The sequence below is a fragment of the Porites lutea genome, chromosome 13 (assembly GCF_958299795.1).
Source record: "Porites lutea chromosome 13, jaPorLute2.1, whole genome shotgun sequence".
NCBI classification, from domain to species: Eukaryota; Metazoa; Cnidaria; class Anthozoa; order Scleractinia; family Poritidae; genus Porites; species Porites lutea.
Window position 1 is genome coordinate 15416677 of NC_133213.1, and position 24008 is coordinate 15440684.

The 24008-nt window shown below is 38.6% G+C and overlaps 1 protein-coding gene across 1 annotated transcript in view; it reads left to right on the plus strand.

Moving 5' to 3' along the window:
- LOC140923005 (mast cell carboxypeptidase A-like) overlaps window positions 1-20405 on the plus strand; it is a 34955-nt gene extending 14550 nt beyond the window's left edge. The window contains exon 8 of the mRNA XM_073373059.1: window positions 20178-20405. Within this exon, the coding sequence (XP_073229160.1) occupies window positions 20178-20344 (167 nt within the window). The 3' untranslated portion in view covers window positions 20345-20405. The remainder of the gene's footprint in view (window positions 1-20177) is intronic.
- The last annotated feature ends 3603 nt before the right edge of the window (window positions 20406-24008 follow it).

Genomic DNA, 24008 nt, shown 5'->3' on the forward strand with positions numbered 1-24008 from the left:
TAATACTATGCACAACGGTTCTTACTTTTAAGCATGTCAATGAAATTTAAAAAATAAATTAATCGTAAAGTTAAAATGAAAGCACTTCTTTCCTGTGGTACTGTTCACTAGAGCTTTGGATATCGATGAAATCCTATAGTGTGACCATTCAAAAGAAAGCTACTGAGCATGTACTTTCTTCTGACTACTGTTTATTATGCTGTACCAGGTGGTTCTAACATTTGATTCTTTGGATGAAATCCTGATATGTGACCATTCAAACGAAACTTGACGACAGCTGTCCTTCCTCATCGACTAATTTTTTTTCCTGGGAAGCCCCTGGGAGTAAAGAGGCAAACACTCTTTAAGTTGTTTTTAAAATTGTCAGTAGAGAACACAAATGGTTGACCTAGGAAGCGTAGTCTCCAGATAATGGGACACGAGAAAAAAACGTGGCTGTGAAACGGCTTGACCGTTGAGATCTTACCGGAGGCACCAAGAACACAGAACATAGCCGGTTTCCTATAAATTAGTTGTTCCAAGCCTCTGTTTCAAAGTGAGGATAAGTGCGAAGCTATACATGAAAATGATTTTTATATTCTCGTGCAAATAAAACTCATTTTCACAAGAGAGGTTTTGCTCTTAGCCTCGTTTTATAAGTAAGGGTTTTTGGAACCTGGAAATGGCCTATTCTTTAGCTCCGAAAAATTTCGTTCAAGCTTTCCATGAATGGTTTCAATTCGCCTGTTACTCCCATAAAACAAATTAAAGACTAAGTAAACTTGCAATTTACCATCTGAGGTTTTTTCATTAAGCCAACTTGTGATTTTCCGCCTGTCCTCAACAACTAGGTCTCGGACCAACGTATCTAAGCCACCTGGAGAAAAAAAGAAACTGGCCCACCTGAATATATATATATATATATATATATATATATATATATATATATATTAATGCATACATATACTTATAATAAGGATGAAGAATATTGAGTTAATACGAAATGTTTTTGACAATTTGATAAGAGTTTCAAGTGAGAAATCAACTCAAACCCAGAGAAATTTTCCCTAGCCTGCGTAGCCGGCAGGATCGTTAGTAGGAGCACGAAGCCGTGCGAAGAATGGGGAGGAGACGCTTTGAATTTTCTCGCGCCTTCGGCACTCGCTTCCTTCATGCATTCGCGCCCAAAACTCTCACAGGCGCAAAAAACATTTCCGCCAGCTACGCAGGCTGGGAAATTTTCCTGCGGGCTAGTCCAGTAAAAAAACATTGCTCTGACTGATAAATCTTAACTTAAGGGGAGTGATTGACTAGTGATAGTGTCATGGATAGGGAGGTTGGAATCTTGGACTTGACCAGTCACCCGAGCATTAGTACAAGCATAACTGATTCGTTTGTCAGGAAGTTTAATTAAAGACTTATGGTCGTTACCCCTTGCATTTTAAACAACATTGCAGGAATAAGAATAGAGCTCTCTCTACTTCTGTAGTTTCTAGACTAAGACCATAAAAAATAAATTCTGACGCTTTAAGGTGGCTCGATACAGTTTTTCAGGGCCAATTCCCGAAGTTTAAGCATAAACTACGTCGCCATAAACAAAGTTTTGGAAAAATTGCCACCACAGTTGTGTAAGATGAAGATGAAAATTTGTTATGATCAGGGTTGCAACGGTATCAGAGTTGTCATAGCAACGAAATGACGCTATTAATTATTTTACTGCAGCAGTATATCTCGGCACTGGAAACTGTTCTTCGAAAATCATTCACGGGAGCTTTTTCCTCCAATAGCAGCCTCGATGTTCGTGAAGTTTAAGCGAAATCTGTAATAGCGTTATCGAGATATTTTGGGATAAAAATTTTGTGGTTAGAAATACTGTAAAAAATGGACAATCTTGGTTTTCGGCTGTTATCTATAGAAAACGAAGCGCTTTTGACATGCAATTTCACCTCATAGTAGTTTCAATCTTTTTAAAAACGTGTGTGAAAGATCAAGGAGATAGCTCCACCCGTTTGCTAGAAAGAAGGATTTGATTTTATGCTCACTTGTAATGACGAAACTTCCGATAAAAAAGTAACGAATTGTAGCCCTTATTTTACTGCCTTACAATATATCAATAAACTTGAAACTAAAAGGTCATATAAAAGGAAGGTTAATGTCAGGAATCTTAAATTTTAAAAAAAAACCTATGGAGCGGTTTAAAAATTATTCGCTAATTTGTTAAAGCAGACCAAAATGTTTACAAAACCGCTAACAAGAGCGCTTCGATACATACTAATCAAACCCTTCTTTCTTGCAATCGGCTGGAGCTATCTCCCATGATCTTTCACACACGCTTTTAAAAAGATTGAAACTACTATGAGGTGAAATTGCATGTCAAAAGCGCTTCGTTTTCTATAGATAACAGCCGAACACCATTACTGTCCATTTTTTACTGTGTTTCTAACTTACAATAAAAACATTATCGCAAAATATCTCGATAACGCTCTTACAGATTTCGCTTAAACTTCACGAACATCGAGGCTGCTATTGGAGGAAAAAGCTCCCGTGAACGATTTTCGAAGAACAGTTCCCAGTGCCGAGATATACCGCTGCAAGTTAATTAGGCATTAGCGTCATTTCGTTGAAAAACTGTATCGAGCCACCTTAATCAGTAACTTACGTGATCTACGTGACATCAGAGGACAGGTTTGTTCAACCTTTCTGGTGTCCTTTTCCTCAGGCTTCCGACTCTTTCTTCTTTTGCAACAGAATACAGCGATTCCTATTATTGGGAAGGCAAAAAGGAGGAACAACAAAAACAATAACTTGTTTTCCCCTGTTGCTTTCTCGGGTACATCATTCTTTACGTTGTCCTGTGCGGGAAGTTCTGTGACCGTGACTGCCTTTGAGGAAGGGCTGCTACTTGGACTATTTGAAGTCTGATCTTGGACAGGAGTAGACGCTGTAAAGATAGATCGGTGGACATGGTCAGTGAACCTGTCCTCTCCTGGCTCCTTTAAAACAAAACTTATCGCGTTTACTTGATAGTAATTATCAATATACTTACTTAAAACTGACAAATTTTTTTAAGCAAAGTTTTCGAAACGGATTTAACTATAAATTAAAGTTAACGTTAAAAAAAAGAACGATGGTCATTTTCAAGTTCAGGAGAAGAAGTGAAAATTAGCATACGCTTATATACAATTGTGAATGGACTAATGAGATACTGAGTAGAACGCTTTTTAGTACCATCAGTTTTTAGTCGGTATCTCATTAGTCCATTCACAATTGTATATATGCACTTGCTATTTTTTACTTCTTATAAATCCTGAAGTTGAAAATGACTTCCCTGTTAGTAGTAGCCTCTTTTCCCTGCCCCATACCGGGGAAAAGAGGCCACTGATAGCATGGAAGAAAATGACCATTGGATGGTCGAAAGTTCTTTCTTTTTAAACGTTTACTTTTATGATTAAATGTGTTTAACTATAAAATATTCTTAGGCCCCTCTTATGTAAAAAAAAAAAAATCGCGGGAAAGAGGGTCACCCTCCCAGCCGAGTCAACCTTAACGAGCGGTTATACGTATTTTGAGAAGAAAGCTGACTGCTTTGTCCGACCCAACAGTGCTCGCCTATGCTCTGATTAAGGACTTTAAGATCCAACAACTCGGACAGCAACGAGGACGGCAAAAAACAATTTTTTTAATAAGCAAACTGAACAACTTCGTACGTGCATCACCCGTTTTTGTACATTTCTTTCCTGTTTTTGCACGACTACGTCGTGAAAATGCCTAATTTTGCGTTTTAAGGTGATGTTACACGGGAAGATTCGCAACGACGATTTTTAGCTAAACACAGGGTTGCAACATTGTTTCCAATGATTACTGTATGGTTCCAACATTGCAACGCTGTGTTGCGCTGAAAATCGTCGTTGCGAATCGTCCCGTGCAAAATCACCTTCATGGAGGACGTAAACAAGGAACGACGAAATTTTATTTCCCTTCTGAGCTTGGCTATGGTCCCATGAAATTCAGCTTCAGGAGGGTTTGCCTACATTTGACAAAGTGGGTAGGAATAATCGTTATAAAGACTAAAGAACGCAAATTCACTTTTTAAGCGACGTCCTTGTTGCCGTCGGGTCGTTGGATCTCAAAGTTCCTGTTGTCTAAAACAGCTCCCGCGCATGCTCTGATTGTCTCGCCTTCACCGAGTTGACCCGCCTGGGCGGGCCAAAGTGTTTATATGGAGAAAAGTTTGCCCAGGTAGGAGAGTGACCCTACCATCACAAAGGGGTGACCCGGCTGGGTGGGATTACAGGAGCTGTTCATGAAAATCGGGGTTAGTAACATCTTACTGTACAAAAAAAACCAAAAAACAAAAATGATACTTGAGTCAATTCAGAGATATTTGAAATAAACTTGAATTGAAAGGAAAATCATTTTCCGTTCCATTTGCCCAGATGAAACCAGCCGGAAAATAAAATCATAAAATCCCATAAAGCTGTTCACCGACACACACACACACACTACTTCGGTAAAAGAAAAATAAAAAAACAACAACATCAACAACAACCACAAAAACAACAAATAAACATATTAACGTAGTTTTCTTGACTATGCCTGTGGCTCCCTGATATGTCCTTAAGTCGTTTCCTATTTTTCCTCTATCCAAATAGAGAAATTTTAAGAGTTATTCTTAACAAATAGATCGAACCAAAAATAGGTAGTAATTTGTCAGAATTGAGATCTGTGGGAAATAAATAAACAAATTAATTAATATAAGGAAGTAAAGAATAATAAAGGAAATAAGGTCCGAGGTGGCATCTTGAGAGCGCTAAGTCCATCTTTAACATACTTACTTTTTCCCACCATTGTAGTAGGATTCCACGGTGTGCAGATACGGTCATGAGCTGTTTCGCATTTCCTTGTCTCTAAATAAAAAACACCACATGGCTGTGAACAAGGAACACAACCTCCATGCTCTCCGTAGCCTGAATGGAAGTAATGCTCCTCAGCACAGCCTTTGCATATAGTCGGGGACGTCGTTGTGCAGTTACGAATTATCTTGAAGTTTCCTTCCGGACATTCCGAGATTTCATTTACACAGCTGTCGAGAGAGAGAGAGAGAGATGCTTTTTTTAATGAGGTTTGTTTTATTGGCCAGTGTGTGGCTGAGCCAGAGACTGGGCCATTGTTGTGTCGAACGGTACTATGGCACTGTTTTAAGGACACTAACATTTCCTTTATTGGCTCAGTGTGTCATTTTCGTAAATCTAAAACAGCCCAAAAGTGCCAAACGATACAACACCGATCAATTAAATAACCTAACCTTAAAATGTCTAACTGTCTAAAAAACCCAGGAGAGCATAATTTTACAAATCAATACTCTTTCGAGATATTTATTTTGCAAATTTTTGTTTTTCGACAAAGAACTGCAAACCAATTATCATCTTTTTTCGCCTATATGCTTTCATCTTTCCTGTAAATTGGTTCTGTTTGTGAAACTTGTCTGTTAAACATGATAAGAGAAGAAACTTTTTCTAACTTTGACTTTATTTTGTTTGTGTTGTGCTCACCCACATCGGCGTTACCATTTAGTCTAAAGTGTAGAATGAAGACCCTTTTTTAGCTTTTTTGACCCGTAAACAAGGAAAACTTTCAAATATTATAAACGCCTCGATACAACACCCATCTATTAATTAAATTAATAAATTAAATATTAAATAAATTAATTAACCCATCTTTCTCTAAGGCCAATGTTCACCCTTCATTTTTGTGCGCAGCATTGATTTTGAGACAGCGTTCAATGTCAACAAGTGCGCAAAACAATAGTAAGACCTTTTTAGCTTGAATGTATGTATTGTTTTTCCAACGTAGGTCATGTGATAATAATCTAGAGGACTATTTAATTCAAATTCATTTTATATTCCCGTGCATATGTACTCGTAATGTGTGAAAAGTCAAAGGGGGAATTCCCCTGAGGCCTTTAAAACATAAAAGCTAAAGACGTCTATTAATTTTATTAACTCTTATTTATGCTCTTCCTATAACTTTCTTAGAGGGTTTAAAGGCCGATATAACTGCTTTGCCTGAGCTCTGTTTGCTGGGCTGCATAGATAACCAGATAACAAGCCAAGATTGAATGTAAAGGACTATGGGTAAAAACCCAAAGCCAGTTTATTAAGGAAATAAGTTCAATCAAAATGACAATTTCCCAAAACATAAAATTGTTAAGAATGTTACAGATTTGTTGAAACTTTGGCCCAGTAAAGGTGAGGGCCACAACAAACGCAAACAACATGGCAACTGGGCAGGGTTGGGAGGGGAAAAGCTTCGGCTTACTTGTCCACGAGTTTGAGGCAAGTGTGCTTGATCCACTCGGAATCGCGCGTACGTGTGGTCAATAAGGGATACCGCTGGCCACTTGCCACGTGAATGCTGCTATTACATAACAAGGAAAATAGTTCTGCCTTTTCACAATAACGAAGAAGGAAGTGATAGGGAGCATAAAAATCCTATTTGCTAGCAAATATTTCATTTGTCGAAAATAAACTACAAGCACAGCTACTGCGTGTAATTCAACTTACTCCATACACGGTTCCATACTCGTGTTGTTTGACCAATCATATCCAGGCCAACACTCTTGACACTCTGTGTCTTGCTTTTCGCTACATTCTGTTTTCACTCCGTACCCTGGCCCGCACTTGGTGCAAGAGGCACATGACGTACCATTCCAATACTGATCGGCGGACGGGCAGCTAGTTGACGCTGTAGCCAACTGGAAGAGAATGCGAAATTAGACAAAGTAAGATTTGATTTAACAGTGTTGTTAGTTTGAAGTATGGATTCATCAAAAGAAACATACAAGGCTACAAAGGGCTTTATCTGAAGGAAAGGCCTATCCTGTTGAATGGCCTGGCAATATTTTCATGTTATCAAAAAGTTAACCCATTTGTTTGCGTCTGAAAGGAAATTATCGGACATTAAAAATAACTTATCATAATATATTTCAGGTGCTAAAAAGCTCTCTCCAAAACAATTTGTTTAACTGAGTGGGCATTCAAATAGCTAATATCAGCTTCCGCCGCGATAAACTACTCAAATAAAATCATTTGAAGACCAATAATCACGTGAAATTGTGATTACTCCATAATAAAAGGAGTGGGTTTTTATTTTTTTATTTTGGCGTTCAGTGTAGTAGAACATTTATTTTGTTTGCCCGAGGTGGCCGATAAATCTTGATTTTGACACTCAGTCGTTTCGGTTCGTGCCGAGCCATATTAAATCCGACGAACGACTTTTATGAAAGTCTTTCTTTTGAGCTGTTAGAGCCGACTTATTCTTTGATACCCTGGTTCAGATAGGGTCAAGTTGACGGTATCGTTATTTTCCGCCTAAAGGAGTGCAATTTCTTCAGCAAAAATGTCCTGCCTCTCGAGTCAATTGCGTTTCATTATATCAAAATATTAATTTAGAGAGTCACCAACTTCGAAATAAATTATTTAAAAATTTACCAGGCCTCCGCGTTCTTTGATTTTCACTCTCCGTATTGAACGCGTGCCGTAATAGCATGCTTCTTATAAAGGTATTTACCAAGTTTATAGGTAATACTTCAAAAAACAACCGTCGATTACTTCATCGATTATTGACGCTTTATAGGAAAATATTACCATTCAGGTAATTAGAGAGCCAATATTTTTCTTATTTTATCTTGTTCCAAGGAAGCAAAGATAGGAAGTCGTGATTAAATTGAGGTCTCGTCTCTGATCTCTATAATTTCCACGTGTTGCGTGAGGTCGCGATCGCCGGATGGGGCCCTAAAAAGCCTAAAACCACGTAATAACATGTCTCAATCTCGCGAAGTTAGTCCAAAAATTTTTGGAGTTACGTTTGCGATTAAAACATATTATCACGTGTTTAAGACTTTTAAATTTACTGACTTGTAACTTCTGTGAAAGCAATTCCTCTAAGCTCGAAGTTTGCCCATTCCTTGCATAAATTGATCGATACTGTGAGTGCGTGTGTAACACTTACCTCAAAGCCCAACATTGCTGATTGGACGAGTAGACACACGGTTAACAGTGACATTTTTCGAAGTGTCTTAAAATGACAGAAGAAGCTACCGGCAGTTTCTATCGACTGGCAGGTGACCGAGTGTGACGGATAGTTTTTAGGCTCTCGCTGGTAGAGCCTGCGCAAAAAGGCTAACTTCTTAAAAGTTCTGCATTGTTCTATAATTGAATTGGCGGTGACATGACTTGACGTTTTCAAGTGCTCCAGTTCTTGTTTTGCTGACTTAGCATATCTTTTTTTAGCTCTTATTACCAGTGGAAAAAAAAAAAATTCCGAGCAGAACTGAAGCCATGGAATAACAACGGATCTTCTCACGATAGAAACTTGCAGAAAATAGCTCAGAAATAGTTTTAGTTGTTTTTGCAAACGCATCTAGGAGCCCCTAATCTAATATCACTGACAGTATGCCACCCTTCGCGATGACGTGTGAGTTGTTTAACCTGCTGCCTAGCCGGAACTCACGACCACTCTCTGATTATTCGTGCGCCACCGTCAAAGAGCCGTAATTGATGGCAGTTGTTAAGATAAAACACTACTCGCTTTTCTCTTCTCTTTTGCACCCAATGAAATAAAGAAGAGAGAGAAAAAAAAAAGGAAGATAAAGAGCAACACTGCGACTTACAGACAAAAGCGGACTCGAGACCCGCATTTTTATGTCCGTAACAGAAGATGTAGATCGGGGTAAGCTCTTCAAACCTTTTGTACAGATGAAAAGAAAAAGAAACAAACACAAACACCACAAAATATAAATAAGCAGCTGTTGTTAAGAAATGGGAAAGTGGACCTTGAAATTCCCCCCCCCCCCATAATTGCATACTATGTTGAGTGACATGTCATTTTAAGAGACTTTCTTTTTTTCAAAGTGATTGGAAAGCCCCCAGTTTAGCTGCACAACATATAGATATCTTTTTGTGAAACTGCCAAAAATAATTCTACTTTCCGCATCAATCGGGCAGGATATTTCTTAATACAATGAAAGGTTGAAACTAATTTCAAATATTTATGAAAAAAGGCTTAATGATAATCCGTACAACCGCGCACGGTATTTGAATAAAATGCCATCTTCGGAGGTAATCCCTAAATCGGAACATTGTGTTTGAGTTTTTCCTTGTACTTCTTCAACCGGCTCGACATATCAAGAGAAGAAGACCCTATGAAAATAAAAACGCAGAGTGAGCCTGCTTGCAGGCTACAAATTAAAAATTCAACAGTATCTTTCTAGTTTCCCGCTCAGTGGAAAATAACAGGTGCTCAAATTGTGTCCATTCGAGACAACAGGCTGCGACTAAAACGATTGGCTGCGTGCAGATGTCTCCAATTTCCTTTGTTGCACGCGGAAAAGGGACGACAACTAAAACGATAGAATATCAACCAACTTTTCTCGTCAGTCTAGCGATAGCAAAAGCGGAAGCAAGGTACAGGTAGCCTCCCCGCAGACGTCCTTTGGGGTTCGCTTGTCACGCATTCATTTCTCCCCCACGAATGAATGCGTGACAAACGAACCCCAAAGGACGTCTGCGGGGAGGCTAAGGTACAGGTACTGCACTTTTATCTGCTTCTTTAATACTACTGCTCAAAGGGACTCAGAGGAAGTGACGACTGATATCCCCTCTCCCTTTTCTATCATTTTCGCTCCCCGCCCGCTTTCTCCCATATCACGAAGGCTACCTTTTCCTGTAGTTTCTTTTTTAAATTAGGTTTTTGGGGGGTCTACTTTTTCCCATTGTCTGTGTGAAGTAGATTTTTGCGGGGCCTAAGAAAATTAGAATGCTTCTCTATTTAAAAATTTGTTCCTGAAATGGACCATTCATTGCGCTTGTCTATCAAATGGCTTAAGAAGTGAGAGTCACAAAAGGAAATATCATATCGTTTCTTATTTGTTGTTTGCTGTGAATATATCCGTCTCCGGAAAAGCAAACTATACGGCCCGTGCTAAATGTTGGGATATCGGGATTTTCCGCGTTGTTTAGCCTGTACAGACACCCTCCTCTCCACAGAAACAATCGGGAAGAGGGACTCTCTTCCCAATTTTTTCTCAGGGGAGGGGAGGCGTCTTTACACCGACGGCTATTTCACGTTTAACAGGAGCCAATTACTGTTTAATGAGGACGTAACCGCACAAGACTACAAATTTCTTATTTTCTGAACTTTGATTTGAACATTAACGAAAGAATTCAACTCCGGAAAAATCTGCCAATTTTGTTCTATTTGACAAGTGAAATTATCGCGATAAAACAGGGGCACCCAACGACAATTTTCGGAAAATATCTGTTCGGAAGACGATTTGAGATCTAGAATTTTCAGAACATTTGTTGTGCAAAAAGGTCTAGATAGCAGCAACAATATAGATAGTCGTATAAACATAACAACTTTCTTTAATTTTCCAGACATGTTTCGACGGTACATCCGTCATCTTCAGTGTTACATATTTTGAAATCGCCGTTGAATTTAAAGCGCGCGCGATCTTACAATATTGCGTACTAAAACAAAGTTGAATGAGTGACGCTTAGTTCTTTACAGTTCTGGACTCTGCAGCCACTAAGTACCAAGTGAAGCTTAAAGAATCCATGTTTATAAAATGGGAGAAGCCCGATCTCAACCAGCAGGTGAAACACATTAACCTGACTCTCTCCCTGTAAAGAACTAAGCGTCACTCATTTAACTTTGTTTTAGTACGCAATATTGACAACGCAATGTAACGAACTTTGTAAGATCGCGCGCGCTTTAAATTCAACGGCGATTTCAAAATATGTAACACTGAAGATGACGGATGTACCGTCGAAACATGTCTGGAAAATTAAAGAAAGTTGTTATGTTTATACGACTAACATTTGTTGTAAAATTTCTTGCTTGCCTGCCTCTCCTAGGATTTTCGAACATCTAAATAATGGTATAATGGCCTATTTTAACGGATTTTTACCCTAAAAAGGTCACCTAGAATTTTCGGGAGCCTTTTCTCTGGCTAAAATTTTCGAATAGGTAAATTTTGATCGCTATAATTTTCGGATCACTAGACTTTCAGCTAGGAAATTCGAACAGATGAAAAATTTTTAGGGGATGAAAATATGCCTATATCTACCGTTTAAATACTAAAATACGCTTAACAATGCTATGTTTAAGCGGTTGGAACTATATTCTCGTTGGGTGCCCCTGATAAAAGAAACTGATAATTTTATACTGGTAATTGAAACGTTTAATACCGCTATCAACGCACAGGTAAAACTGCTTTCTAGTTCGGTTACCTGCTAGGTATGTTATCTTTCAAGTCACCAAGAGATAAAAGCTTAACATTTCAAAACATGTCTCAAAGTCACAGAGGTTATTATCTATCGGCTTCACTGATCCTTTTGATGTTGCCGGGTTATACCTGAGGCCAATTTTTGCGAATCAGGTCTTTATATCCGTACCCTGGCTCCAGAGGTCCGTTCTCAAAATACCTATTATGAAATAAACCGTCAGCTTACGGTTTAATAAGGTTTTTCTCTTCGTTGACGCGGCTTCGCCTCACTTCATTGCTGATTGTCGTGTTATTATTAGAACCAACTGGAGTTAAGATCTATTCACTGCAAAAAAAATATACGTGAGACAGTTCGCAGTTTAATTTGTAATTGTGATTGGGAAAAACTAACCCGGCCTTAATAATTCGGTATGGTGTTGATGTTTTGTGCTGCCGACTTTACAAGCAGACAATGCCAATGTAGGCATTTATAAAAGATCATAATAGATTTTTTGGATTAAGATGTTTCGATGTTGCTTTACAAAAGGGCTGAGTTGCACGGTTTCCGCTTTGGATAATTCGTTGTTGATAGTATAGGTGTTAAAAGTTAGCGTCAGTAAGGGCAAGGTTAATTATCAGTAGATCTCCGTCAACCACCCTTAATTAAAGCTCGATGATAGTGCTTTTAACCCTTTAAATCAGTCAGATAAAAGTGACTGGTTAGTAAAAAGACGATCTTAATTAACAGACTTGAAAATTGTTTATGTTAATAATCCTAATGTTCTTGTTTCGCAGCACGGTTTGAGCAGATAACTATTTATGTGCGTTTGAAAAGAAGAGTGCGCGGTCAAAACAACCTTTTATATGAGTAGCGGTGGTGGAGATACTAATATTACTGAACAATAAAAACATTTACGCAAATAGATTAATGAAATCCTATTCCCAAACGCAAGGATTTCCGACCGCTGCAAATCTGTCTTAAAGTCATTTTTTTAAAAAAAGATTTATCGTTTGCAATCATAATGGCGGTGAAAAACAAACAATAACTTGCTCTATATTCTTCTACCAGAGAGCACGTTTGTTGGTGAAAAGGAATGAGGAAAGCGAAACAGGCTAAGCTGCTAGATTGACCAGAGTGTTATAAAAAGAAAACCATTAATAAAAACTCCGTACTGTGTTATGACACAGATGACATGATACTCGTGTGCCAGGATTTATTGATTACCACTGCAGAACACGGATTCTTTTGTGAAAGCTTAAAGTTATTATGCTTTCTGCTCGATGGTGGGTTATTTTTAAAAATATCCTAAATACGTCAAACGGCGTTCCACATGTCTGCTCATTGGAGCCGAACGGAATCGTGAACTGCCACGTTGTATGGTCTCAGTGATCGGACCTGAATAGTGTACATTCGCAAACCAAGTTTGAGCTTTTCCTTCCCGCCAGTCATCATACTTTCAGTCAGAGGTGAAAATACATATGAAACCAAATTTCTTCAAATTATTTGAATATGCGAACTATTCAGAGCTCTTAAACGTGTGAATAGCACTGGGCGTGTGCGATCTTTACCTAACTATTAACGCAGAGGGTGATAGACTATAACACGCCAATTTTTTGCTGGATAAGCTTACCGTCTTTGCTTCAATTCCAAGAATAAGTATTAAAATGATCATTTTAGCGCCTGTAGAGGTAACATGAGCTCGCCAACAAAGTAACATCTACTTGAAGCTCTGATGTTGCAGTCGGCACGAAACATGTGCACGTATGAATTACCGAAATATGCCTGACTCTAACACAATCACGTGTTTACTTCGCCCAATGAAAAAGTGAAGTTTAAAATTTACATTGGTTATAAGGCCAGTATGCCCAGGCTTGTTTAAGCCGGATGCCTCCACCCTCCCCCCCAAAAAAAACAGTCGGCGGAGTTTAAACTAACATCATGACTCAGTAGACATCAAAAGCCTTGTTTATTCCTTCGAATTCGCTTTTAGTCATCTCCGCTGAGGCTTATAACCGGGTAAAAATTATTGTTATAATTTATTGTTTCTTATTTATTTAGTCACGGTCAGTTTCTTAACGGATCTGTCTGTCAACAAAGCAGCCTTTCCATTTAGATGAAAATCACCAGTTCAGCGAAAAAGGAGCGATACCGGTGGAACCTCGGTTGAGGAATTAACGAGTAATCGGTACAACAAGCGACATTCCTGGCCGGCAATAATAATAAAATATACGAAAAAAAACTTAACGGTACAAGGAAACCCTCCTTAATTAATATCCTGGTGGCGAACACATTATGTCAGTCCCCTGGTCGGTTCAATTATTCCGCAATCAACATCTCGGATTTTCCGCGTTGCACACAATCGTGAATGAAAGCTTTAAAGCACATAATTATTCTTCATTTCTTAATTCTGATGAAGAAAAGAAATTGTGCTGGGCCGAAGTCTGCGTGATTGTTTTTAGTCAAGAGAGAATGATATACTTTTCTAATTATAGTTACGTTTACTCGCGAGACGCGCGTTTTACAAGATTCGGTTCATTTACTTCCCTTATAAATTTGTTCCTTGCAAACAGTTGAATGACTAATAAGCAGGCGCGCCTCTTGCTAACCAAACCAGAGATGAAAATATTAGTTTCTTCAACATGATTACACAACACTTGTGCTTCAAAAGGCAAGTATACTTAACAGTTTAGAAAATTCGTGATAAACAGTGGGCGCGTTGGAGGTGTGTCATAGGTTATGCATGTATATTCCACTCACACACGACCATTTAAAGTACTATGTCTGTGCAACTCAGCAAACAAAATTCTTACAAACAAATTCACACTTACCTGTTGCACACCAATGCCAAACACGACTAAAAAACAAACTTTGTTCATTGTTGTGAGTTTGTCGCAGTCGAGATAATCGGTTGTGTCAGACCCGCACAGTATAGCTCGTAAGATGACTCGATGTAGGACACGCGTGTGTAAAAGGACTTTGGAACTATCAACAGTTAGAACACATCAACCAATGAGAAAGCAGGGATCAAAGGGAAAGCCCCTCTTTTCCTTTTCTTTTTTTGCTCTCGTTCGCGTGAAACATGACTGAACGCATTGACGAAAAAAAATGCTCCATAAATTCACGATATGATTGTGATTTGATGTCAACAGGCCGAAAGGAAATCGTGGAGACCTTTCAAAGTGAGGTTTCTTTATTGACGATCGATTGGAGGTAAAATCGCGAAAACTTGAAATCATCGATCTCATCGAAGACACCATCTTGGATTGGACTTTTGGACAAGGGTCCGGATCAAAGTGAAATTACTACCTCTTGAATCGTGAAAACTTGGAGAACACACTGTAAACCTTTAACTATTGGATCAAGGGAATCCTGGAACTATTGTTTAACCGATCAATTGAAAATCTTGGATCTACTGTTTAACCGATTGTAACACATTGGAACTACTGTTTAACCTCATCAAGAGAATCTTGCAATCATAGTCATATATTGGGAATACTGGAACTATAGTAAACCCTTGGAACTGTTGGATCGACTTTGGAACTATTACGGAAATATAAGGATTTGGCTTTTAAAAGCATTTAAAATTTCACGTTCAATATTGTAAACCTCAGTTAAAATATTGCAATTGTGATACCTAGAAAAATAAATACCCAGGCTGAGACACTTCGGCCGTTAAAAAAAAAAGTAGACCCAATATGCAGGATAATAAGGAAACTATGGCAACATTCCATTGTGTAACAAGAATTGAGATAACGTGTTTTAAGCGGATACCGGGCTGAATATTGGATTAAGTCGTTGAAATACGTACTGAAGACAATCAATGCTTTTGCATTTACAATCAAATCAAAGTTGGTGATGAAAGATAATGAACTTGAACTTAAACAACATGCAACTTTATCACGGTACAGAGTAACCGTTGAATGTTGATCGTTAACAAACAATTTTTACAACTTCTATTAAGCGGACACTTAAGAAGGTCCGGCCCGAAGGTGTCAATAGCTGCGAAACGTAGGCTATCGCATGCATGACATCGTTCAAATAGGCTCTAGAACAACAATTGTTTATTTAGATCTTCAAGCAGATTGCTCCTAAAATAGCCAAAAGGTATTTCAAATATTTTCAATGCACTTCCGAGTGACGTGGTAGACAATACCAAAAGATAAACGCTTCAAAGAGGCAGGAAGAAGAATGCTCAGTATTATCGTGGCCTTTCTTTTTACTTGCAGGTGAGGAAGCAAAGGGCCCAAACCAACGCCCTTCTGCCTTTATACCACGTCTTGTATGTGGTAGGGTGCTAAACTCAGGCCTTAGAGGTTGTAGCTCAACTTTCAAGAGTGAAAACATCTTTATTTGAGATTGCCTGGTCAAACTTTATAGTCAGGAAGGGATGCCTTGATTAAACATGGAAAATTTTCAGCGCGTGACTGCTTTCGAAGAAAGTTCACTTCCCATTCCTTGCAATAAATTACCTAAAGTGAAGGAGGGAGGCTTACCTTTGTGTCTAAAAGTGACACTTGAAGGAATATTAAAGCTGCTAACACCAACATTCATGAAGCCTAGACTGTCAGTGGGTTGATTGTTAGATTGTTAGGGAACTCCAGCGGTTTGCTCTGACTTGTGGCGAGCAGTCACCTAACATTCTAGTACATTCTAGAATATTCTCTATTGTTCTGGAACTAATTTTGTGGTTTAATTGATTGACGTTTTCAAGCTTCGGATGATAAAATTCTGCTGAGTTGGCGCATATCAGTGAAAAAAAGATATTAGGACATAAAACCACGATTCAAAATAGTAGTTTAACCTATACGGCTAAGTAATTTGAAATTAAATTAGTGTTCAAAGCAACTCGTACTTTGTTATGCCTGAAACATGTGGATTTCCTGTTGACGAACATTCCTGTATTGGCTTCATTTCCGTTTGACGGCTACATACTGTCATGTGATTAGAACTTTTGATAAATAACTGTCGAATTTTTAAGGATATGAAATAAAACTGATCATTCAGGTCTTCAATCTACCAAAGTTAATACAGTAGTAATGGTAGTTGATTAGTTGGAGGGCATAATTGTTGCGGCTTTTAACCTGAAAGAGGGAAATAAAACCTTGATTTTTTTTACACGCATCAGGCAGCATAGTTTTATTCTTTAGAATTAATTCCCTTCTTGACTCTTGACACATCACAAGGCAAGTTTTGTTGAAGAGCTGTCACGAAGTCTTTTTATTTTAAGGAAATAATTTGCATTTGCCATCGGACTTAGCCCGGGATTGTTTATAACATGAACTCACTTAAGTCTCAAATGAAATTGGTCTTCGTCGTGTGTTTTCGGTTTTATAACCAAGATCATGAACCTTGATGAGGGTATAAAAAAACTTTTATTTCGTAGCTCCATTCATTACAGATTAAGACGTTTTGCGAGAGCAGAAGTAGAATTAACTAGGGGTTGATTTGAGCGATTTCTACCCGAGGCTAAGCGGAGCGGGGGCAGGGAGAAGGCTGCTCCGGAGCTCCGGTTCCGACCCCTTAGCCTAGCTCTTATGCATACCATTGTAGAAAACTTATACCCCTGGGGAATACCTTACAGTGATTCAACCATAATCTATTCGGAACATTTTAACTAAAAGTCCTTTTAAATACCTAAACTGACAGATTTCCCCACCGATTCATATAATTCAACCGGTCGGGACGGAATTCCCTTATATATTGTGAACTGGAAGCCTAAGAAAGGCACTCTCTATCCGTTATAGGAAGTATTCCCAGGAATTTCTCGGCCATATTTAAGATCAGGCACTTCATTCCCAGATTTCTCCACAGCGCATTAGTTCTAAACTAATATTTCCTTTGCATCTTTACATCAGCCGCGTAAAGGATCCAGCGAGAAAAAAGGTACACCTTTACTGATTGGCATCATGTAAATAGTCCGAAGTGTCTTGCTTTTATGGTTAGTCGGTTCAGTTACGGTATTAATCGCCCGCTTCAACTGCTAAAACGTTTATAGGACCAGCAACTGTTAAAACGCTTTTTAGGAATGACACAATCAACAGAGCGTCTCTAACCAGACTAGTCATGATAATTTTCGAGTTTCTTGGACATGATTATGTGCAACACCAGACTTGTGTTGTCTGGTGCAACACGTGTACATCAATTTACATCAAGCCTTCATGTAAGCAAAATACAATTTAGAGTTTATGGCTTTATGTCATGTTTCGTTCAGATATGTGACCAACACTGCCGATACTTATAAAAACTGTGGGTGCGTCTGAGGTGTGTTTTATAAGCTAGACAAAACTTCAGTAAGTCACTCATTAAACTCAGTAAATAGACAAATATTTCAACTTACCACCAGTTCAATAATGCCGAGAACTATCAATGAACAGATTTTGTACATTATTGGGACTTTTTTCGCAGTCAAGGAAAATTCAAGCGAGAGTAATCTACAGCTATTCGGCTGTCATCAAAGCCGTTCAGCGACGGTATCATGAACGGACACGTGACGATGATGCAATTACCGGATAACTAAACTTATATCGATACGAGATCAAAAGAATATTCCATCCAATCAGAGAGAAAAAAAAAAATCGAAGGGAAAGTCCCTCTGCAGAGCGGCCAACAATGAATGAAAGGAGGTCAAGAACCCTGCTTGAGCAAACACTGTCCTAATGTCTCCAGACAGCGGAACATGACTACGCACGAACGGCTAGACAAAAAAAATTGTTCAATGAACAAGAAAATATTGAGTTCAATAGCTAGAGCTCCCTAGATTTCCAGCCTAGATCACAATTCTAATCAACTATCAATGGGGTTCTATTATATCATAATATTTGTATTGAGAGTCACAAACTTCGAACTGAATTATTTAAACCTTTACCAGGCTTCCGCGTACTTTGATTTCTAATCCCCGTTTTTTAACGTGTGCCGTAAATAGCGTGCTTCTGTTAAAGGTAGATACCAAGTTTTATTTGGTAATACTTCTGGAAAACGTTCACTTACTGCAGCGATTATTGACGCTTTATAGGAAAATATTACCATTCAGGTAATTAGAGAGCCACTATTTTTCTTATTTTATCTTCTTCCAAGGAAGCAACGATAACAAGTTGGGAATCACTGAGTAAGGTCTCATCTCTAATTTCCGCGTGTTGCATGAGGTCGCGATCGCCGGATGGGGCGCTAAAAAGCCTTAAACCACGTTATAACATGTTTCAATCTCGCGATTAAAACATATTATTACGTGTTAAAGACTTTAAAATTTACTGACTTTTAACTTCTGTGAGAGCGATTCCTCTAAGATCTAAGTTTGCCCATTCCCTGCATAAGTTGACTGATACTGTGAGTGCGTGTGTAACACTTACCTTTAAGCCCAACATTACTGATTGGACCAGTAGACACACGGTTAACAGTGACATTTTTCGAAGTGTTTTAAAATGACAGAAAAAGCTATCGGCAGTTTCTAACGACTGGCAGGTGACCGAGTGTGACGGACAGTTTTGATTTTAAGCTCTGGCTGGTAGAGCCTGCGCAAAAAGGCTAACTTCTTAAAAGTACAGTTAGATCACATCAACCAATGAGAAAGTTGGGATCTAAGCGAAAGTCCCTCTTTTCCTTTTCGCTTTTTGGTCCTCTCAATGAAACATGACTGAACGCATGAACAAAAATTGCTCCATCATGATATGATTGTGATTTGATGACAACAGGACGAAAAGAATTCGTGGAGACCTTTCAAAGTGAGGTTTCTTTAAACTGAGCAGACCCAATATACAGGATAAGAGGAAACTATGGCTACATTCCACTGTTCAACAAGCACTGAGATTACGCGTTTTTAAAACTGCCGTTAGGATTTGTACTTTGATTTAGGGCCCTCTTGACGAGATTATAGTTGCTTCTCGCAGATTACTATCATGACAACGTTCAAAGACAAATATAGTGAGTGTAGTCTCTAGAATAGTTTATTTAGATCCTTTGTACTGAGTGCTCTCAAAATAGCTAGGCATTTCAAATATTTATTTTCAGAACCATCCACTGACTCCACTTCTGAGTGGCTTGTAGCAGGAGACGAGACACGAGACAGGACACGAGACAGGACACGAGGCAGGAAAATAATGCTTTTAGTCGTGGCCGGCCTGTTTTTGCTTGCGAGATCAACAGAGAGGAGGCAAAAGGCCCAAATCAACGCCCTTCTGCCTTTATGCCACGTGTTGTATTTGGCAGAGTGCTAAACTCAGGCCTTAAATATTTCTGCAGCTAAACGTTCAAGAATGAAAACATCTCAGTTTATTTGAGATTAATTGGTCAACCCGTGTTAAACAAACAAAATGTTCAGCGGCTGCTTTAAAAAACGTTCACTCCCCGTTCCTTGCAATAAATTTATCTAAAGTGAAAAAGGGCCGGAAATTGTTCAATGAGGCTTACCTTTGTGTCTAAAAGTGACACTTGGAAGAAATATTAAGCAGGCTGCTAAATAACATCAACATTGTGTAAGAAGCCTAAGAACTGTCAGGGAGTCGATTGTTATTAGGGACTCCAGGGTTTGCTCTGATTGTGGCGATTCAGGTGGAGTTGTTTCCACCTAACATTCTAGTACATTCTAGAACGTTGCGTATTGTTCTAGAACTGGTTTTGTGGTTAAATTGATCGACGTTTTCAAGCTTCGGATGATAAAACTGCTGAGTTAGCACATAAGTCAGTGAAAAAAGGAGATTAGCATAAAACCACGATTCAATAATAGATCAGCCTGTCCAGCTAAGTAATTAAATTAACGTTCAAAGAAACTCATGATGAGTGCTAAATACTTTGTTATGTTTGGAACATGTGGACATCCCGTAGACGAACATTAACATAGTCTAAGGGACGAACCATTAGAAATAACCGGGGGGGGGGGGGAATGTTTGGTGTATCGGTTCAGTTACGGCATTTATTCAATTTTTTTATACCTTTCAGGTCCAGCAGGTGGAGGAAGTGTTGACTGGGTGTACGGCCAGCTTGGTGTGAAATATTCCTACGCTGTGCCCATGGGAGATCAGAGTGGAAGGGGGGAGCGGTTTGTCTACGTTGGAAAAGGATTGCTTGAAGGAGTAAAGGCATTTGTTAAAGCAATGCAATTGTAATTAAAGAATCGACCTGAGATGCATAATTTAAGTTGTACCATTAACTCTTTCAATCCCACGAGTAAATTAAACCACTGAAACCAAAACCACTCTTCTACTGCTAAACGACCCAAAAAATTATAAAGCAAGGGTGGCGCAGTGGTGAGAGCACTCGCCTCCCGCTGATGTGGCCCGAGTTCGAATCCTGGCGTCGACAGCCATGTCACCATATGTGGGTTGAGTTTGTTGTTGGTTCTATCCCTCGCTTCAAGAAGGTTTTCTCCGGGTGTTCCGGTTTTCCCTCTTTCCAAAAACCAACAATTCCAAATTCCAATTCGATCTGGAAAACACGGACACGTGTTAAAGGGTTCTTAAGGACTCCTAAGTGCTCCGCGCATGGGTAAACAAATGGATTTCCCAGAAACTATTAGTGTAAATGGTGAACAACACGTTGTTTCAGTTCATGGCTTTTTCGTACATGCACCCCAGCCAAAGTTATAGAGCATCAAACACGAAGGAGTGAGACTTTGAAAAATGGATGGGAGCCTCCTAAAATTCATCCAAAACCAAGAGCAATAAAACTCAAAGTTAGAACTAGTACTGAGGGTTATTATACAAAGCACTACAGGAACTGAGTACTGCTTGATTATCATTGTGTAGCTTTCTTCTAAATGGTGACTTAGGATTTCATCCACAAAGGCTAATTAAAAGGCGGTGGAGCCAACATATGTAAGAAACAGTACAACAGAAAAGAACTGCTCTAGCTGTAGCCTCCATCTGAATGATCCACAGACTCAAAGTTGCCTTTAGTAACCAGGGGCCCCCAACGACTTTTTTCGGTAAAATATCTGTTCGAAGGAGCAAATGGTTAGTAAGGCTTAAAGTTTCTGGTCAGGATAACCATGCCCGAATTAGGATATTCGGAGGTTGCGTTTCTCACGCCTGATTTTATTTCCAAGGAAAATCCAGTATTGTTATATTAAAGGTCCCCTGAAAATTTCGGCATAAAGACATAACGTCTCCTAGAATTTTTTAATAAAAGCATATCTACTTCATGCTCTTCCGACAGGGAAGTGACCCATCGGGTAGCGATGAGATGAGATGAAAAACCACCCAAAACTTTCGAGGTGACCAAAGTTCCCCTAAGACGGCAAAATTCGGAACAAATAGGTAGTTTTTAGGGCTGCCTCAAAAACCGTATTTGGAAACATTCGGTCGTTGAGTGCCCCTAGTCTACTCTGAGAATAATTAAGTAACGTGTCAAGGAAGAAAAGGAAGATATTACATCCTGTATCATGCATTATTGAATAGTTCCTTATATATCAACGTTTCTGCGTCGTTTTTTTTTTTTAATGGGGAATAACTATAAATAGCCGGTAATGAATATTTGTTTAATCTAAAATAGCTATGGGACATTTTTTGACCATAAAAATGAATGCCTTTCGTCAACACGCGAGAAATGTAGTAAGGGTCGAAATTTCATCTTAAAAGAAAACATTATAGTAACTTAAGACTCCGCCATAATACGTACACCAAAAGGGACCATGCAAAGCGTCTGTATTATATTACACAGAGTATAGTCCTTGAGCTAAAACTTTGTCTTTTATTAGAAAAAAATCCTGAAGAAATCAAAACAGAACATTATTTTAATTTGTCTCTAACTTACATAAAGCCGTTATTCCGCGGACTACGTCCATGGAAACACTCAAAACATTTGTCAAAACAATACCCTAAATTCCACAAACTTACAACAAGTTTATTCAGTAGTACCATTTCTATAAATGGTGTTACCGATTGAAATATGAAAACAAGTAAAGAGAGTTAAGGAAAGGTTAACGGGATATTGGGTTTTAACTGCTACGGGAGGCAAGATTCGCCAAAATTTGGGCACGAATGCGGGATGCATGGCGAAAAACACGATTTGGCGGACCTTTCTTTCCAGACCCTATAAATTGCGAACAACTAATTTGCACGATCTATTCAAAACAGAAAGTGACGTCTGCTCTAACACTGTGAACATCAACATAAAGCGGCTTTCGACTATGTTATAACAAACTTTTTTTTTGTTAGGTTTCTGCTGTGATATACAACAAAATGACTTTCCATGTCATATGCTACTCTCATACCTACTACAGTGTTCAAAAATACTTTACCCCAGCGTCCAACAAGTTTGGTTTCTTAACCAAGATTCGTAAATAAATGGGAATTATTTCGGCTCAACATTGGATAGCCTTCATTTTTTTGGCCATGAGATATATATTAAATATTGTTTTATTAACACACGCTGCCTTGTTGGACCAAAACGTAGCCGACCATAGATCGTTGTTAGGATTCCAAATCTTTCTGATTGATCTCTCATTGTTTGTATTTACTTTTTTAGTATTCACAGGAGAATTTGATATAAATTAAAGAGGTATCCTTCCCATCATTCCATTCGTTCTGTGATCTGGCGCTAGTCTCCAAGGACTTTAAATCAAAGGAGACCAGTGTAGACCAGACAGGTCGAGTGAAATGGTAACGGGACATGAGTGGAGTACAATTCGGTCTGTTGTCATACGAGTGATTCACTCGATTAACAAAATCGGACTCCCGCTACGCGGTCGTCCGATTTGTTTAATCACGAGTATGATTACAGACCGACTTGGACCACACGAGGTTCTGTTACCAATTAATCATAACTTTAACAAAATTTGTGATATATATAAGGCTCTTTTCAAAACCAAAACACAAGAAATTCCAAGATTTTTTTTGCTAGCAATGAAAAAAAAAGCCATTTAAGTGCGCGCATGATGGCGCTTACTGTCCAATTACTTAATAGGCATGACTATTAGTATAGGTAATAGCATGATTAGTAATGATATTTAGCATAAATACCACGAGTGATATTTCAAAATTGTTATGCGTAATTTCACGAGCCATTAGGCGAGTGAAATTTGAGACAATTTTGAAATGCCACGAGTGGTATTTATGCCAAATATCACGTACTAATCATGCTATTATTTGTTTATACCACTACCCACAAAAGGTTGTAATTTTCACATGTAGGTATTTCAAATTAGGCTGAAATACCACCGCTCTAAGCCAATGAAATTGCAGAAATTTCTCATGTAGTAGTATAAATGACTTAATCATAACTGTAACAAAATTCTCAAATCTGATTGGTTATCAACTACCCTGATTTCAGCCTTTATACTACTACATGAGAAATTTCTGCACTTTCATTGGCTTAGAGAGGTGGTATTTCAGCCTAATTTGAAATACCTACATGTGAAAATTACAACCTTTTGTGGGTAGTGGTATAAACAAATAATAGCATGATTAGTACGTGATATTTGGCATAAATACCACTCGTGGCATTTCAAAATTGTCTCAAATTTCACTCGCCTAATGGCTCGTGAAATTACGCATAACAATTTTGAAATATCACTCGTGGTATTTATGCCAAATATCACTACTAATCATGCTATTACCTATACAAATAGGATGGAAAAATGCAAAATCGTTCTCCTACTTCCAACAGAAAACTTGATGGAGGACACACCCCACCTCTAACTTGCCCTTGATATTTCCATCACCCCATCCCTTTGTACTTTGTGGCTTTTAGTTAGATCCCAGGCACACAGCTGCCAACGTGAAATACGACCCGATAACGAATAGAAGACTAAATGAATAGAAAATGACCTTT